Source organism: Pangasianodon hypophthalmus, chromosome 11 (genome assembly GCF_027358585.1).
Source record: "Pangasianodon hypophthalmus isolate fPanHyp1 chromosome 11, fPanHyp1.pri, whole genome shotgun sequence".
NCBI classification, from domain to species: Eukaryota; Metazoa; Chordata; class Actinopteri; order Siluriformes; family Pangasiidae; genus Pangasianodon; species Pangasianodon hypophthalmus.
The window spans coordinates 17,882,713-17,902,678 of record NC_069720.1 but is presented as its reverse complement, the minus strand read 5'-3'; the positions used below and the strand labels follow the sequence as shown (position 1 = coordinate 17,902,678).

Sequence of the window (19,966 nt, the reverse complement as noted above, 5' to 3'; positions counted from 1 at the left end):
TATTCCTTTGTCAGCTATAGCAATATATGCAGGCCTGTCAGTCATGATCAGGCACATCGAAGATGCAATTAAGTTAGAGGTTCAAGACAGTAGAGCTCCGGCTAATACACTATCATGACTCAGGCTCTTTGATTGTCCAGCTCGAGAGTGAGTTATTGCTTCATCCATTATTCTCTGCAGGTTAAATTCAGTTGTTCAGGTGCCCAGTTGTAAATTAATGGCATGTCTTTTTTTTCCTTGTTGAGGTCTAAGAAGAATAAAGAGCCTTTTAGGCTGAGATATGGATCAGCATATAAATAATATAGCCAGGAAGTCTTGGCAACCAATCTGTGCCACTGGAGACCTTTGCTGTTGTTTAAGATGTATTTTATGTCGTTTCCCTCAAGGGCACAAGGTCACTAAATAAAAAATAAGGATTTTTTCCCCTCTGCTCTAAATTTCATGTAGCCTTTAACTCACATGGTTCAGCATAAGATTAGAGTGAGTTTAACCTGCAGGCTTTTCAGGGCTCACCATTCACACACAGACTCTCATATAGAAAAAAACATTCTGCCTTTTTGAATGCTCATACTTGGACTAGCACATGCCACAAACACAGTAAAGAGAATGTTTTAAGAGGATAGCGTTGCTCTGATTTAATATCTCTAATTCATCATAGCAGTGAATAATTCGGGCAAAGCTATAAAGAGGAAGAAGGATCGTAAGGTGGTAAGAGGAAAACCTACTGATTTTTCACACACTGTCTAACACACCTGAAAGGACTGTGGTGATTCATCCAGCTCGTCAAAAGCAAGGTGTCAGCCATTCAATTATGCTCGGCCTGAGCCGCAACTAGCATATGTACCGTGGTGGAAACACACTGTTAATTTAGCCAGGCATTAAGATGTTTTGTGTGTGTGTATGAGTCCTCTCTTGCTGGAGTGGCCCATGTGTTCGAACACAAGACAGTAGTGCATGAGGAACAGCTAGTAATGAAACTTCTGAGTTGACTATGATAGCTGGCAAGCTGTTGGAGAGTGTTGATTGAGTGAGGAAAAAAAGCATTGCACGGTGCTAGCGCAGGAGACCTGCCTGTCTCACTGTTGGTTTAACTTGCAAGTTTTACTCTCCCTGTCATTGATCATCTTGCTGTCCTGTCTCACTGCTTGTTTCATGATCTGTCTCATGGTCTGTTACTTCAGCAGTCCCAGCAGTTCCTGTCAGTGGCAAATCTCAGTAATGAGTGAAAAAAAAGAGAAATTTCTGTTTTCTTTCATACTCCTGATCAAGGAGAAATCTGTTTTTTTCCCAGTTCTATCATACTGCTGATAAGACTGAGATAAATTTAGCACAATCTGGTCAGTAGCACAGGAGATGAATCATTGCTCATCATCACACATTTCTGTATCATCACCTGCTTTCATGTCTCAAATGTCTCATAACTTTTAACAGACTAAAAGAAATAACTTCCTTGTGTTCAGGGTTTGTTGTGTTTTTTTATCACATCACTGCTGAATTCTCAAATCTGAAGGCTGTAATTCAAATAACACGTTTATATTGATGCACTTGTTCAAATATGTTATTGTTTCTATAGTAAAAGCTCATTCAGAGGGAACTGTATGGTGGACGATCCACACAATCTAAGGCTAATAATAAATTAATTAATGAAATGTGTTGTTATTTAACAAAGAAAAATCCTCACTGATATGGAGACATTCATTTAACGTTCATGAAAGGAATTTTTTTAACAGTATGTAAGTTTTTTTCACCAGTAAAAGAAAAGTTTGACCAGAAAAGTTTGTACTTTCCAGTTTCTCTGTAACATGACAAGCTGGGGTTTGGGGGTTTTGGTTTTGGTCTTATTTCCTTCAAAAGAGAAAAAAGACAGGCTAGTGAAGGAATAGCTGTTTACTGTTATAAAGTAATTAATGACAGGAAGTAATGTTCTGCATTTCACAACAGCATATGTAACTATGAACAAATAAAAAAAAACAAAATGTGTTGTCTATTAATAAAATAAAAATGGCAGTCGTTGGCAAACTGCTGTGGTATAAGAGGAATAAAACACTTTATGTTATGGTGTTATAGGAAAATAATCCACTTTGTGGTGGTATAAACCTTTAGTTTTTCCCTTTTTTTTTCTAATCCCATTTGAGCTATAATTGATATAATGGAATAATAAAGCAGCTCAATTTTAGCTTTGATTAAAGCCGATTCCAGGAAACATGTTTATAAGTATCCTTCTTAATTCACAGGAGCATCCACCTAAACCCCATCCATTTCCGGAGCCATCTCCAACAGGCAATGGTGTATCGATTGCTGGGCAACCCCTGCGGGGCAGCGAGGTAAGAATTAGTATTAATGGGAGGCTGGTGGGGAACGGGAGGCGGGGAACTTCTCTCTCCTCCAATGAAGATGAAGATAGATTCACTGCGGTGAAAAGCTTCTAGTCATTTACCAACAGAACACGTGTCAGCTTGGTGGGTTGTCCAACCTGCCTGCATTCTGTCAGACTGTTCTGGGAAAATATGTTTGCGGAAATACATAAATACTAACAGCTCAGTGAAATATAAATGGGGTGAAGAGCAATTAGAATAGAATTGCATTCATCTTTACCACTGCCATAACCAAGTAGGCTCTTGCTGCATTTTCAGTATTGTTAAGCTGCCATTTGCATTCTAACGATGTGATTATCGACTGTCTGTGTGCACACCTCCATTGCGTTATGCATGACTACTATCATTAATTACTGAATGCTGAAGTAAATGAGTGCATGTGGGTACCACTTATTTTGAGGATGTCATATTATTTTTCATCATTGCTGAGCCCCGTTAACCCTGCTGGGATAGATTAGGACAGGTATTAGCTGACTACAAACATCTCCGTCTCTGATTTTCTCTCAGCTTCCATTTGTAATTATCTCGTACCCACACCCACTGTTTCCTGTTTTAAGTTCTGCAGGCAGAAATACACTATATGGCCAAAAGTTTGTGGACACCTGACCATCACATTCATATGTGCTTTTTGAACATCCCATTTCAGATTTAGCCCCCCTTTGCTGTTGTAATAACCTCCACTCTTCTGGGAAGGCTTTCCCCTAGATTTGTCCATTCAGCCACAAGAGCATTAGTGAGGTTAGGTACTGATGTCAGACAAGAAGCCATGGGGCACAGTCAGCATTCCAAATCATCCCAAAGGTGTTCAGTGGGGTTGAGGAAAAGGCTCTGTGCAGGCCACTCGAGTTCCTCCACACCAAACTTGGCAAGCCATGTCTTCATGGAGCTCAGTTTGTGCACAGGGCATGGTCATGCTGGAACAGGTTTGGGCCTCTTAGTTCTAGTGAAGGTAAAATTGTAATGCTACAGCATACAGAGACATCCTATATAATTGTGAGCTTCCAACTTTGTGGCAACAGTTTGGGGAAGATCCACATATGGGTGTGATGGTCAGGTGTCCACAAACTTTTGGCCATATAGTGTAGACTGTCTCTGCCTCCTTGACTACAAATTTAGCATTACTATCCCAGTGGGGAAAACGCTGATTTGCCGGAAACATTGCAGAAGTACATTTGGAATATGTACCTGGTATGTGTATCACACCACCCAAGTGTGATTCTGTTAATTTCAGTGCTCTACAGTAGCTGTGCAGATGTGGCCTGTCTATTCCTCCTAGCTATATGCAGTATAATGATACAGCATATAACTCTGTTTCCTCATGACCATTCCAAAGTGACCAATCAGCATGTTTGTCTCCACTGGAATTGTTCAAGGTTGGAAAACTGGACAATTTTTGCTGACAAAGAAGATTTCATGATAATGCAATCTCGTCCATCAAAGCCTGGAACAATGCTCTCCTCCTAATCATATACTTCCCATTCCCACATAAACTTCTTTGTATGTATATTAAAGTTATAGCAGATGCAATTAAGAAAAAAAGGATAAATGCCTGTTACATATTCTTAGTCACCGATATCATTCTTTGATATATTGTCTAAACAGCAGAACAAAAGTTCTCTTCAGCTCATGCCTGCAAACAAATCTAAAAACATGATGTTATTTATAATACATGTTCATACATCCATTTTATACAGGTTTGGCAAAGTAAATTAAAATATAAAGCAAGCAAAACCTAATTTTGTTTTAAATATGGTTCTAATACTGGCAATTTCCTCCACCCAAAATGTAATGGCTTTCTTCTAAGAAGCAAAGCAATAATGTTCCAAAAAAAATGAGGTTTTGCTCTTAAAATGGTTTAAAAGAATAGTTAAAAAGAACAGATTAAAACACTTTGGGATGTGCTGTAATAGGAAGATGATCAGCTGCAGAGTGGTAATATATATATATATATGGGTAGCTGTTTCTAACAGTAATAAGAGAAAATGTGATGATACAAAAATTCCTTTAAAGTAACAAAAACAATAATGATTGAAATCATTTAAATACAATTGTTAAACTAGAACAGGTTCCTGTCTAACATCTTTACCCAAAGTGCAGGAAAAGCACGCAGGAGTCTAAATTCTTACTGTCATTAATTATCCAATAATGATCCAGTGAATCCTTAATTTGGAATTGAACAGACTGCATTTGCCAAGTATACTGCAAATCAGTCCTGTAGTGGAAATGCAATTGTTCTGAGCCAGTCACTTTCACTTCAGTGACGTGCACGTAATAACTGTGTGTAGTGTAGATTGACTCACATACTCATATCATCCCAGAATGAGTGACACATCAAATATTGAGCTCAAAAATGAGAATTATTCAGGAAAGCAATATCACTTGATTTGTGCTGACGGAGACTGACCCCACACTATAAGCACTACGGTGAAGACTATATTACCTTACATGGCTGGCACCAGATATGTAGATATATAAGCATTACAGGACAAAGACATTGCCTTTACACTGTGGTACCGTTTTCTGTATAGTAAAAACTACATGTGTTAGCACCCAGTATGTTGATTTACATATTAATATGATAAAGCAACCTCTCGTAATCAACACAACTAAATATAACATTACAGCTATTTCAGGAACAGAGGGCGATGAAAACAAGATGAAAGAGATGAAAAGAGTAGTAAAAATTTAAACAACTTTCTTTTCAAAAGAGTTGATTCTCAAATTCCAATCATTGGAGTTGACTCCAAACTTTCTGAAAAATAGGTCATTTACAAATGAGTTGATTATTTATGATATGTATGTTGGGGCCATTTTGGTGATTGAACAGCTGAGTAATAGTGGTCATCTTCAGTAACCACTTTAACATGGCCAGGGTCGCAGTGGATCCAGAGCCTATTCTGGGAACACTGGGTGCGAGGCAAGATTACAACATGGATAGGAAGACACTAAGGCACCATGCACACACATTCACGCCTAGGCACCATTTATCTTAGCCAATCCACCCAGTAGCATGTTGTTGGGAGGTGGAAGGAAAACAGAGAACCCATAGGAAAGTCATGCAGACACACGGAGAACATGCACAGAAACTTCACTCGAAGGTCAGGCTTGAACCAGAGACTGTGGAATTGTGAGGCAGCAATGCTACACACTGCACCACCATGCCGAAAATTAGATTATTTTGTTAGCTGATTAGCTCTATGGTTCTGTTAAACAATATCCTTCTAGGTCACTTCAGAAGAAAAATAATAGTCTGGTAAAAAGTTGTGAAATTTGGCACACTGATTGGGGAGGGTCTAAGGAACATTCTGACCACCATTGGGTCAAAGTTGGGCCTAATTTGGAAGTACGTTTATGGTCGTAACTTTTGAATCATTATAGCGCTTAGCATATGCGGAGGTCTGAGCATGAAACAGAGGAGAGGAAGATAAGGTGCACAAGTGACTTTTATTTACAGGTGCAGGAAGGGTAAGTGGGGCGCCAGGTGGTAGTGCAGGCTTGGTGCTGGGTGAAGGGGTCATGGTCATCCCTGGAAGAGGCATGGCACAGAAGAGGTTTCAGTGCAGCGGTGCCAAGGGGCTCCGCAAGACATAAAGGGAATAACATTAGTGTGGGGCATAAGCCCACGAGTGTCTGCCTTACCCATACCGCAGGCCCCTTTTATACTCTCCTGTCTTCTCAAGGAGGGTAAGAAGCTGCCGCAGACCTCATTGGTTGCCACCTGTGCCTGATTACTCCACCCCAGCAGCCACACGCCCCCGTGCTCTCCACAACATGGGTGTTGCTGAAGTGGCACTGACCTTTCAGCACAATAGCAGCAGTAGAGTGAGGAGCGCTTGCTGGTTTATGTGCATGTCATCACAGACCATAACCCCCACCCCCCCCAGCTCCGAGCCTACTGCCAGTGCATGTCGACCCCAGAAAGCATACCGGCGAGATAGGCCGTCAGCGTTGCCATGCTGAGCCCCCGCCTGATGTTGCACCATCAATCAAAGTCCTGTAGAGAGACCCCACACGTCACCCAGGTGTTGGAATCCTTAGCCCTGGCCATCCACTGCAGAGGGGCATTGTCTGTCACAAGGGTGAAGGGTGCACATTGTAGGGGAGGTTGAAGTCGGGGTTTCGCAGGACGGGAGAGCAGGTCAGTGCCTGTTTCAGGGTCTCGAAGGCCTCTTCAGCTTCCTGACTCCAGCACACACGGTCTGGCTGGCCTTTCTTTGTGAGATCTGAGAGGGGAGAGGCAATTGAAGAGAAATTGGGCACAAAACGTTGGTAATATCTGGCCAACCCCAAGAAGGCATGTATCTGTTTCTTCATGGCTGGTCACGGGTAGTCTCTGATGGCCCCCAGCTTCTCCTCCTGTGGCATCAGGAGCCCTCTACCGATGCAATATCCCAGGTACTGTGCCTCTGAGAGGCCCAGGTGACATTTTTTTGGGGTTGGCAATCAGCTCGGACTTCCGGAGCTCACCCAGGACCTCCCTGAGATGATGTAGGTGGTCAGACCGGGTGGAGGAATGGATTACGACATCGTCAATGTAGCCGGTGGTGTACTGGAGGTGGAGCCACAGGACGATATCTATAAGCAGCTGGAATGTCGTGGAGGCACCATGCAGGCCGAAGGGGAGGACCCAGTACAGCCAGTGGCCGCTGGAGGTGGAGAACACGGTCTTTGGCTGGGCTTCCAGGCTCAGGGCCACCTGCCAGTTCCCTTTTGTGAGGTCCAGTGTGGAGATGAACCAGGCCTTCCCCAGCCGCTCCCCCAGGTCATTGACCCTAGGGAGGAGGTAACTGTCGAAGTCTGATACCTGGTTGAGCCTCCGGAAGTTGTTGCCGAATGCTTCTGTCGCGCTTGGGTACCATGACGATGGGGCTGGACCAGGGGCTGGTGGACTCTTCAATGATGCCATCACGAAGCATCCAGCTGACTTCTCCCTCGAGAGCCTCAGCTGTGCCTGATTACTCCACCCCCGGCAGCCACAGGCTCCCGTGCTCTCCACAACACGGGTGGTGCTGAAGTGGCGCTGTCCTTTCAGCACCATAGTGGCAGTAGAGTGAGGAGCGCTTGCTGGTTTATGTGCGCGGGTTGCCGGCCCGTCGTCACAACCGTGTATCCAAGATTTTAAAGCCAAAAGGCATCCCTGGATTCCCTGGGTCGAGACAAGTTCAACACACCCTATGATGTCAATTTCCACCTAATTAGTTTTTCTGTGATCTTGGATTTTGTCAAAAACTGTTTTTTCACTACTCCTCCTATAAGTTCCAATCATCACCAAATTTGGCAAACATGATCTTCAGAGTAAGCCTCACAAAAGTTATCAAAAGAATTTTGCATACTCCCAACAGTTTGCCCGTAGTGGGCCAACGAATCTAACTGTGAAGCTGTATCTCAGCACCAACTTTGCACACTGACACACAACTTGGTAGGCATCTTCAGGACCATGACCTAAAGCTATGCAACAAATTTCGTGCCAGTGCCACCTACTGGACAAAAGTTATAATAACTAAAAATGTGCATATTTAACTTGCTACTCCTCCACAAAATTTTGTCCAGTATTCACTAAATTTGGTTCACATTATCTCGAGACCTGTCTAGACAAAAGTTATCAAAGGAATTTTGATATTCTGTTCTCCTGTAATGCGCTGGCAAATGTAAAAAAACAGGATGTGAGGGTGTATCTCAGCAATGCATCTACGTATCTTCATGAAACTTGATAAGTATCTTCAGGGCCACGCCCTGAAGGTACCCAAGAGGTTTTGTGACTGCGGTCAAGAACTGTAAAAACTTTAATTTTTTTCCTTATATCATTTGAAGAATTTGTGCTAAATTCACAGTTCTTTTTCTCTATAATTCCCTGGGGTATCCTGAAGTGAACACACACCAACATCTGAAATTCAAGTGTACTTCCTGTCGACAATCTTGGATTTTTTTTTTTTTGCTACTCCTCCTACAAATTATGTCCAATCAACACCAAATTTGGCAAACATCATCTTCAGACCAGGCTGGACAAAAGTTATCAAAAGAATGTCAATAATCAAAAAGGTTTGCCCATAAAGTGCTAACAAATCTGACGGCAAAGAAGACCGCCAACCAGGAAGTGAAGCTGTATCTCTGTACTGACATTGCACACTGGTGCAAATCTTGGTAGGCATCTTGAGGACCATGAATTGAGGCTATGTAACAAAAGTTACAATAACATGCTATAAGTGCTATTTTTGCTACTCATCTCCCAAATTTTGTCCAATCTTCACCAAATTTGGCTCACATCATCTTGAGACCTGTCTAAACAACTGTCTACTGCCATTCTAGCCTTTCAGTGTGCTATCATGCAGACAACACATCACTGACAGTTAATATCAAATAGCATTTTTATTTTCAATTAAAAAAAACACAATATAAGACAGATAAAAGTTCGTGCAGATAATTGCATAAAGTGGGGAAAAAAAGGTTTGACGAGATTGACGAGAAAAAAACATAAATATCTTGGATGTTTTTAAATTGCAAGAAGAAAAAAAATCAGCTCAGAGCAGTAGCAATCATGGCCACAGGTCAAAGTAGTAACAGACAATACCACAGGTCACAGCAGTAGCAGCAGCTGCAGCAGCAATGCCACTCTGCTGCCCATTTGTTAATCTAGAGCTTTCCTCCTACAGTCAGACAATTTCACTACTGTCCATGGTCAAAAAGTACCCATCATGAGTATAGCTACAAATCACTCTTGAATCCCTTTGCCTAAAGCTATGGCACTGCTTTTCTGTGATTTCTTAGGCAATAATTGTAGCATGTCTGTGAATGTGCACCTCACAGAGTCTGGGTGCTTGGCCCCCGAAAATGTTGCTTGCAGCTTTAATTATTATTATTATTATCATTATTATTATTATTATTATTATTTGTTTGTTTGTTTATTCCAAAGATATACTTTGTTAGATATTTGTACTGGATAGTGAGCATGGAAACCCCATTCAGCAGATTTTGGAGGAATCAACTGAAGTCCATTCAAATTATGAACTGAGAGTTTGGATAGTTTGATGGATCTTTTGTCTTATGAAATGATCAGATGTCACACAAACTACAGTTGCCATTCTTCTGTCACTCATACAGTTAAGACAAAGCACTTTCTCTTAAGCATTTGTCAACATACACAGGGATAGATTGACTTTAAGTGTCTAGCTACTTGCTTAGCTAAACAGAGGCAGATTGATAAGAACAAACGAGTGTTTCTAATCACTCAAATTCAGGCTGAACTTACATCATGACATGGTTAGCTGCATCAGTGGCTCCTGACTGTAGATTTTGGTGGGGCAGGACAACATTAATAATATTAATAAAACATTAATAAAATTGAGTGGATATCACACTTAACTTATTTTTTCAGCTACTATCTATTGAATTTTGAAGTATCCTCATAATAAACACTTGAGAGTCAGCAACATACAGTCATCCAGCATACAGACTAGTAGCTTGTGTTCAGTAAAGTAGGTGTGTTTCCCATTGCCAGCAAAACACACACAGAAGAACTAATGACATTAACCAGGGTTGCCAGATTTTCAGCCTAACTAAGTTTAAAAAATCAATAAAAATTCAGGCACTGGAAAATAGAAACACATTGTTCTTCTTTTTCTCAGCCTATGTGGGAAACAAGGTCACTGTGGTGCATGCATATTTCTGATGTAGAGACACTATCCACCCCATAACTCACCTTTCCCTCTCCCAATCTTTGTAATATGTCTTGTATTAGAAATAGTTCTTTACATCATAGATCCAGTGTGTACACTTACACTTTGCTTGTGTTTAAGGTAATTTATTAGATTTATTTTAGAATATTTGCTATAAAAACAAGGTTTTTGCAGTTGCAGAGTATTTTTATACTTGTCCAATTTGGCTTAAAAACCATGACCTTGGCATGACCATCATTAACTGTCCTGTTTGCTGCTCCTCTACTGAAAATGTTCATAGGGCAAGCATATGCCATTGTGATTCCTGCCCCTCAATTAGCACTTGTTGCAATTTCCATTTTTGACCAAAAGGTGTGATAATAATTCTTTGGAGCTAAATGGGGCATTGAACATGCTCTCCCATGCTTGTGCAACTAGAACTTGACCAAATTTAGAAAGGCGACCAATTCAGTGGAACTTCAGCTTATATATGTAAATAGCAAAATTTTTTTTAAATCATTGATTACTACAAAAGAGACTCTTAATATTTCAACAGAATTTAATTTGTATGGAGTTGTGAATAAGGACTTTGTGAGGATTATTAGGTTAGCTGTCATCTTGATAATAGTACAAAAATATAATATGGCCTGATGTCAGAAGAAGAAAAACTTCAGTAAAGAAATGGCTTTTTAAGAAGTTTTGTTAATTACATATAAGTTTATTACTGTGATTAGTGAAGGCCAGGTCTTATTTTAATTTGTACCCATGTTGGAGTCACTCTATTTGCTAAATTGCTACTAGTCCTAATTGCTAATAATCCTACTCTTTGTCTTGCTATTAACCGAGGCTTTGCCTTTATCGAGCCTTCTGCTGTGTTTTGACGTCAAATGCATTTCCTGTCAATGGACAGATCCAGCAAGACATGCAGGTTGCTACCTTGAAAGCCTGAATTAGAACATCTAACAGCTGTGACAGCTCTTTTATTAGCTATGTTGCCTTCATTTGGGACTTACTCAGAGAATAGATTTAGACTAAATTAGTGCAGCTTGGCTATTAATGCAGGTGCTTTCCATAGTCGACTGCCATATAGAATATAATGATAGAACCATTGTTCTTGATGAATGCAGCTGACTGGATGGAGAACGGAGATGACAAATCAGACAGAATGAGTATACTGTCATGCTTACTGCAATTAAAAACCTCCTCATCACAACTCCTATGCTAATTGATCTCTAATAAGGCAATGCTAGTAGTATTTTATTTCCACACCATTGTTTTGGTTATTCCAAAGAGTTCTTCTACTTTTGCACACAGCTGTAAATTTAGTTCCAGGATTTAATGTCTGCTTTAGTGAACACTCCAGAGAGTCCTAAAACCCATTAGGCCAGATGCATGTACATGAAGAGACATGATACAAAACTTGATTTGATTCTGGACTCAAAAGTGTTTGTGAAGACTCTGCCATGGTGGAAAACTTTCTGACTGTTACAAAGCTCTGACACTGGAGACTCCTTCCATAAATGTTATATAAATGTCTCCTTACAGGAACCTTCACCACTTCAATGATTTTCATTGTTAAATAATGAGACGTTTTTTAAATCTTTTATTTATTAGCCTTAGAGTCTGTTTCCTTTTTATCGTCCACCGTACAAGTCCCTGTGAATGAGTTATTACTGTAGAAATGATCTTTTTTATTACAAGTGCATTAATATAAACCTGTGATCTGAACTCCAGTCAGCACTACTGTCAGAGCTGCTGTTCTAGAAAATTAATCCTGAAATTAACCTTTTGACCAAGTTGACAATTCAACTGCACTGTGGTATAAAAAATAAATAAAAATACAATTATTCTTAAAAATATACAAAATAGATTATTTATAGTTTTGGTCATGTTATATATTAATATAAATTCATGCATATTAATAATTTATTTCATAGTGCAGACATTTGATTTGCAAAGCTTGAACCAATGCTGATGTTTTTTGCTTATAAAAAGGTAGAAGAAGACTGTGCCAGAGACTGTGGAGCCAAGAATGTACAAAATGCTGATGCCAGAGGGAAACAATGCAAAGCAGCAGATGCCAATCTCATTCTTTTCACCACACTGAATTAGGCAGAGGCTGTGTTATTCATAGGCATTGTTCTTCTGCATAAGTTAGCACCTTATTCCAGCTGAAACGTGGCCTTTCACATGCTCTGAGTGCCTGCAAGGAAGTTTTTAAATGATACAAGGCCACAGGTTTGGGGAAGCAGAATGGACTAGCTGTCACATAGGCCATGACTTTTCTGTTGCTTTCCTCACACACACACACACACAAACACAGTGCAAACACCTCTTGTTTTCTGGGGGCATAATAGTCTCTCACACTCGCTGGTCTCCACATGCCATCCCTAATGGCACAATTTTTGCTGCAGTGGCCACAAAAGGCCTGCACTGTCAGATTCATTATTATCTCAGTCTGATGTTCCCTGTTCTGATATCTTTCGCCAGCTCGCAGTCCTGGTCAATTATGTTTCACTCCTGTACTGCTGCTTTTGCATTCCTTTGAGATACATTTTATTGTAGGTGTGCTCCATGTGGCCAGTGCGAGTGGAAGAACAAGAACTTTGAAATGAAGTCAATTCCCAGCTTGCGCATAGGGCTGAACTGACCTCAAGAATGAATGGACATGAGAGTGATTTATGCCAGCAAAGCAGGTGCTGGGTAAAAAAAAAATGAAACACTGTAGCCAATGGGATCTCTTTCCTCTTTACCATTTTTAAGAAATCTGGCACACATGCACCTAGGCTCATCACTCATTAGAGAAGAGACTGTGTTGAAACAGAATTATTGACTGTTATCACCCATGTTACCTTGGGCACTTTGGAAAGGGGATTAAGTGCTCAATTTACATTATTGGCAAGCTCTTTTTATAGTTCAGCTCTAGTACAGTGCACGGGTGGTGTGACTGGATTTTAAATTGTATTCAAAGGGTTTTTTTAGACCTATTCTGTGCATGAGGACGATAAGTGGTGTATATACTCTACAACACACATATTTGTATTACTATCCTTGTGAGGACCTTCATTTAAAATACAATATTTGGCCAAAATTCTGTGTACACACACCGATTTCTATTCACTGTCTCTTTGTTTCAAATGCAATTAGCTTGTAATTTGAGGGCTGGGTGAGAAACAGGATAAAGGAATTTTGGCAATCTACCCATAATCCCTGCCTTTAATCATCAGACAACGTGACTATACTAAAAGCATAAGGCCAAAAGATACCAGAGACTGATGAATGTTAACCAGCGAAAGAAAGAGCCCAAGCACCTTCATCCCAATGGAAAAGCACAGACAGAAATGCAAACCTAAATCAGCCCTTGTAGGCACTTAACTAGGTGATCCACCTCCCTCTGGGTAAATGTCATGTTTACTGACAACATTTCAATCCCTGACAGGAAAAGTAGGTAGCGTGCTTAATTATTTGTAAACATTTAATTGGCATTTACACCCGCAAGGATTGCACAGTTAACCTCAGCAGGACACTTGCGCATTCTCATCAAGGATTAATCAGGCGAGCCGTCGAACGAAGCCTCCCGATGTTGCAGCTGAGCAGAGCACTCGAACAGATCACGATGGCATTGTTTTTCTTCAGAGCTGGATGAGACCTAAGCTGTCCTGTTTGCTCACTGATGAACACAAAACTGCTTCTGCAGAAGAGATTTGACATTAAGTGACTGTGTGACACACCCCCTGAGTCGAGTCCACAAGGTTATTAGACAGATCCCATTGCAGAAATAACAGCTGCACTCATGGGTCCGGCCATTTTAGTTTGTTCACAATGCTGGCCATTGATCTAAAGGTTATGACTTGGCCAAGTTACCCAGCAATCAGCACCTATTGAGTGATTGGCTGTCTCAGTCATCATTACCGAGTCTGAGAACAAAATCTGGACTAATTATGGAGATTATCTTCAAGTGGTCTCTACACAGCATGCAGCTGGTGCTACACATTGCTAGCCACAGACTGAGCTGCTGGAGGTGGGAGAGCTAAAGGCATGCTGAGCTTTATTCTAGTCAAAAAAAGCAGCCAACAAAGAGATGTATATAACCCAGAGCCCAGGCTCAAAAACGGTTATTATTGCAGGGGACTCATAAGACATTTATATATTTCTGTATTTTTGATAAAAAATATTTGTAAGTTCTGGAACTTGTTAACAGGAGAGGATAGTTAGGAGTGGACACCAGATATTTAATCTTTTAGCCTGTTGTGTAAGGAATAATACACTACATGGTGTCCTGTTGAGGAAAATAATCAGCATGCTGGTGTGATGTGGTTACCACCTTGGAGTTGATTATTGCCCGATAACAGCATTTCTCAAAATGTTTTACTCCTCTTATACCACATTGTACTACTTATTTTTAATTTGTTATCTTTTACATTATTATAGCTATAAACAGGCATTTCTTCACCATCCTTTTCTCTCATAAAGTTAATAAGACAAAAAAAAAGCTTGTCGTGTTGCAGAGAAACCACAAAGCGCAAAGTCGGCTGTCCTGAAGAGTCTCCCGTGTCGGAAAACTTGAAGGAACAGCTTTATCTCTGACTGTTACAAAGTAAAATCCAAAATAAACTTTTACTGATCGAAAACTTCACCGTGCTACACATGGCTTTTAATCTTTTTATGTTAGTGTGTCTGCCACACAAGTCCCTGTGAATGAGCTGTTACTATAGAAACAATAGTGCATTAGAAAGCACATTAATAATTAATTAAGCGCATTAATAAAAACCTGTGATTCACTGCCAGAACAAATGTCAGCTGCTGTTACAGAAAATGAATCAACACCTTCTGACCAATCAGAATTGAGAATTTAACAGTGCTGTGGTATAAATTTCATTTCATAAATTTCATTAACGTAAGTGGGGTCTTCTACATATGCCTTTTTTAAAGCAGCTTTTTAATTTGCAGTAATTTTGATAGAAACTCCAGTATGTCTGTTACCTTCTTGTTGTATACATATACATACATATATATATATATATATATCTTTTCTCTCCCCCACCACCACTTATTGAATATGTGCCTGCTCTCTTGTGCCTCTTCCTTCAATGAAGTGTAGCATCTTGATTGAAAGTTGTCTGATACTGTTTGCGTGTCTTTGTCCTTGTCATTAGGAGTGCCATGATTGCTGACTATGTGTACTGGCTATCTGGAGACGGCAAGCAGACTATAAGCAAGCTCATCAAACTGTATTGGCAGGTGAGGACAGATAGGCCTCCAGACACATGCACAGCCCCTGCACCCAATCACAAGCCCAATGAATGATTATTGCTTAAAAGACTGGCCACTGACATTGCTCGGTGCATATCAATCAGTCAGAAAGCCTGCATAGCAGTAAAGACTTTATAGTGTATAACAACAAGGTAGAGGGGTCGCCTGTTTTTATAATGCTACAGCTGGGTATTTAATGTACTTCTTGATGCAACACTATATTGATACTCTAGAGATGCTGTAAAGAAATGTAATCTATGATGTATAATATGCCTGAGAGTAACTGGAGCTCTAAGGAATATTTAACTTTATGAGTGCAGTTTAATTTTTTGGGAATGGACAGAATCAAGGTGCTATAAGGGTGATTCCACAATTGGAGTGCCACTTACTGTATGTCCCACTGATATTACATTTATAAAAATATATATAAATAATGGTCATAAATATTGTAAACATAGGTAAAGTGTCCTTCATAACAACATGGCCATATTTCAGATAAATAACTTAAAATATTCATTGAAAATGTATAGCAATTTTCCCTAACCCAACCCTCTATAACTACACTTTACATTGAAATATAATCATTAGGTAACACTTTATTTTAAGGAGCACATATAAGGCATTAATAAAGGTCTTGTTACTTGCACAAATTAGACACCTGTAAAAGGATTATTCACTATGACTTAGTCTTTACCCCTAAAGATCTGTACTGCTGATCTGTACTGTGCTCCATATTAAAAAGTAGGATTTTAAGTATCACTAATTAGGGACTGAAATGCAAACATTTTCAAACCCCTTATATGTGTTCCTTAAAATAAAGTGTTACCAATCATTAAAATTGGTATCAATTAAGTTGTATTAATTTTATCAATCAATAAAACTTCAAACATTGCATTATTTTTGCATTCAAGTGTGAATAGATTTAACATCTCAAGCTTAAAACATCATTTTCCATGTGTCATCCTTTATATGTTATGAAAAATTTACATTTTACATTCCACTACATTCATTCAACCCGATTACCTGAACACATTCACCCCTATGAAATATTTGGAATATTCCACAAGTCAAATGATCAGCAGATAGTTGCATCAACCAAATGTCCTAAAGATCATGTGAAGAAGAAAATTTAATTTTCTCATTCAACTTTATTTTCAATGATATTATAACAATGTCACTTTGAACATACAAACCAATTTTAATATTGAAAGTAAATTAGTAAATTAAAAGTAATTTAAAATAATTTTATGATTGATATTTAAAATAATTTTATGATTGATATTGATATATGCTTAAAATATTTATTTTAGGTAAATCATTATACTGTCTTTAATGTCCTCATGCCTATAGCTGGGATGCTATTTTGTGTTTTTGTTAATTCTATGCTAGAAGGCTCAACCTTGTTACTCATTTAAGAACAAAATGCAGCCATTTTCAGCAAAGAAACCTTGTAAAAGTTAAATTGTTGCCTGAGATAGTTTAACACCTTTTTCTGAATGTTTAAATGCATATTTTCTTAGACACAACGTTAAAAAAAAAGCTATTTAAGAGTAATGTTACATTTTAAAAGAGCTACAAGGGCTAAATTGCACGACAATCATGGAATCACCTAAAAAGTATAAAGATAGAAAAGGCATATGTTAATATTGTTGTCACAGACACATAGACACATAAACATATTACAATCTTAGAAAACGGTTTAATATAGAACTATTTGTCTATAAAAGAACCCATAAAGCTTCTGTGAAGAACCCTACAAAAAAGCATTTCCTTAAAAGAGAGTGTTCCAAGTACAACCCCTTTAGGAAGCTAAGAACCTTTAACCATCACTGAATTTTTACAAAATTCAGTCATTTAAATGTTCCTAGATGCAGAAAGAAACTTGCCAACTTAAAACAACACGCAGTTACCACTCTGGAGTCTCTCATTCTGGGGTCTAAAAAAGCGTTTTATTCCTCTTATGCCACATTGTACCATTTATTTTTATTATTAGCATAGTACTCTAACATTGTACTTTTTATCTGTTTATAGTTAGATTTCATGTTTTTATGGAACAAACATGAAACATGTTCCTGTTATCTTTTACATTATATAAAGTTCTGTTAATAGTTTTCATGCTCTCTTTCACTACTGTTATATGCTACGTCTCACTTTTTATTTTCACCTACTTTCCTTAAGTACATGGCTTATTATTTATGTAAACATTTATTTTTAGTACACATGGCCTGCTCTACCACAATTCCTTTTATACAACCTAAATTGACCCTTTTAAGTATAAAATTATGCACATTGTAATAGTGCGCTAGTGTACTGGCTCCCAGACCCTATTATATGTTTTCCTTCATCTAATGCACCCTGATTCAACTCACCCACTAAGCTTTCAAACCTTTCATGAGCTGAATAAGGTGCATTCAAACAGGAGAAAACACCAAAAAAAAAAACATTTGCAGTAGATTAGGTCCCCAGGACTGCCATTGGGATTCAGTGCACTAGAACAAAATATAGCTGCTAGGTAGTCCCTTGTAATGCGCATGCAAATAAGAATTTACTTACTCAAAATTGTCTCTTTCATTTCAACTCCAGGGGAGTTAAAATGGTTTGAAAGGTTTGCTCACACCACTAAGGGTAGGTTGTATGTGCAGCCACAATTTGCATTCACTTGAAGACAGATGAGTGCGGCATAGCTTTCAGTGTACATCAAGCACTTTTCCTTTTATTATTATTTTTTTTAATTAATTTCCATCTCACATGGATTTCATTTCATCTATGTGTGTTTGTCCTGATGGCCCTCAATAAGGAGCAGCATTTTTCATCTCCACAGCCCCTTCGATGTCTCCTTTCTTTTCATTTTTCACCGCTGAAAGGCCTGCTGTACAATAGCTCATTTACAACCACTCACACTATTACTGAGGGACAGAGCCATGCTGCCCTGACCACTATTAATGCCAAAGAGACTTTTTTTTTCTTCTGGGCATGTTTAAAGGTGGACAGGGGAAAGCCATCACTTTGACCTTTCACCATAAACAGCACCCAGGCACATTGTTGGTCATTGTGAGAGCACATCATTCTTTTATCTATTACATAAATATCAGTGTTGACTGTGCTGTAGGAATATATGTGGAGGTCTGGGAAAACCCATCACATGTTGCTCCAGCTGAATTGTGTTTTGAATAAAATGTTTTTTTCTACTTTAAACATGTACCACAGCACTGAATTCTCAAATCTGATTGGTCAGAAGTGGTCAATTCACGTTCTATAACAGCGGCTATGACAGTAGTGCTGGCTGTGATTCAAAGTATAGGTTTATATTAATGGACTTCTTCTAATATATTATTGTTTCTATAGTAACAGTTCATCTAGAGGGACTTTTATGGCACACATATAAATTAAAAATTGAGATCATTGGTAAATTGCTGTGGTATAAGAGAAATAAAACACTTCAGGGCATGCTATTATTGGAAAATAATCCACTTCCTATAACAGTAAGCCCCGTCATCAACCTTGACAGAAGTACAAAGCATGCCCAAAGAAAGATACAAATTTACAGATAAAGTATAAAATGAGATACATATACATGTTTGACTTGGATTCAATGGAAAGGCAATTATATATAAAATATATATTAAATATATATTAAATATATCAAATATATATTAGATGAAAGTAAGTTAAAAAAAAAAAAGTTTTTTTTACCCATGTTTTCTAGCAATTTTATTGGTTAGTAATTCACACAGAGTAGCTGGTTGTTTGGAAGGAACCACCTCAGAAAGGGCAGCCTTTAGTCATACAGTTCTACATAGAGTTTACCAACTGTGGAGAGTGTGAAGCCTAATGCAAGACAAGTGAAACCACTGCAACTGTTCATGTAATATCATAAGGCAGCTGTATGTTCTTGCAGGAGATGCTTAGCGCCCTCTTCTATATACACAAGGTCACAAAAGGTCACATTCCTCCCGCCTAGACAGCAAGATCAATGCCCATAGAACCCCCACTTTGCCCTCTTTCAAATCCACAATATTGTCACCCTTGACAGGGTAGGACACACTGTGAAGCATTCAGAGCCCAAAGATTCCATGTTGCACATCTCTAACAACAGAATAAGGCACAGTGCATTAACAACAACATGGAGAGTGCCACTTATATAAAATAGACTGACTCAGAAAATGTTGTTAGTCAAAGGATCAATTCAGTGAGCACAAACTAAACGCTGCGCTCTTGGATTTGACCCACATAAGGCTGTACACAAAGATTCTGACTTTGGACTTTTGGACAAGCAGGCTAAAACCACTTATGACTCAACTTATTTACATTTATTCATTTGGCTGATGTTTTTATCCAAAGTGACTTACAAATGAGACAGGACACAACTGAGCAGTTGAAGGACTAGAGTCTTGCTCAAGGCAGCTTGGTGCTCCTGGGATTTGAGCGTACAACCTTCTGATAAGTAGCCCAAATCCTTAACCACTGAACACCCTAACATAGCAATTACCGTACATGGCAACAGTTTATTCTCAAACAGCATTGTTCACAAACACTTAGTAGCATTAGGTAGCTTAGTTTGCCAACTCTTCGGACAAAATAAAGAAGTCGTAAAGAAGTCAGTAACCACTTTATGCTAGTCAGAATGAAGGTGGATCCAGAGTGTATTCTGTGAAGCCTGGGCAAACAGTTGGACTACACCTTGGA

General features: G+C 39.0%; 1 protein-coding gene across 1 annotated transcript in view; it reads left to right on the top strand.

Annotated features, from left to right (window-relative positions):
- Window positions 1-19,966, top strand: part of LOC113527193 (spermatogenesis-associated protein 16) — a 52,539-nt gene that overhangs the window by 7,780 nt on the left and 24,793 nt on the right. The window contains exons 3-4 of the mRNA XM_026914772.3: window positions 2,235-2,324; window positions 15,184-15,268. Coding sequence (XP_026770573.1) covers window positions 2,235-2,324; window positions 15,184-15,268 — 175 coding nt within the window. The remainder of the gene's footprint in view (window positions 1-2,234; window positions 2,325-15,183; window positions 15,269-19,966) is intronic.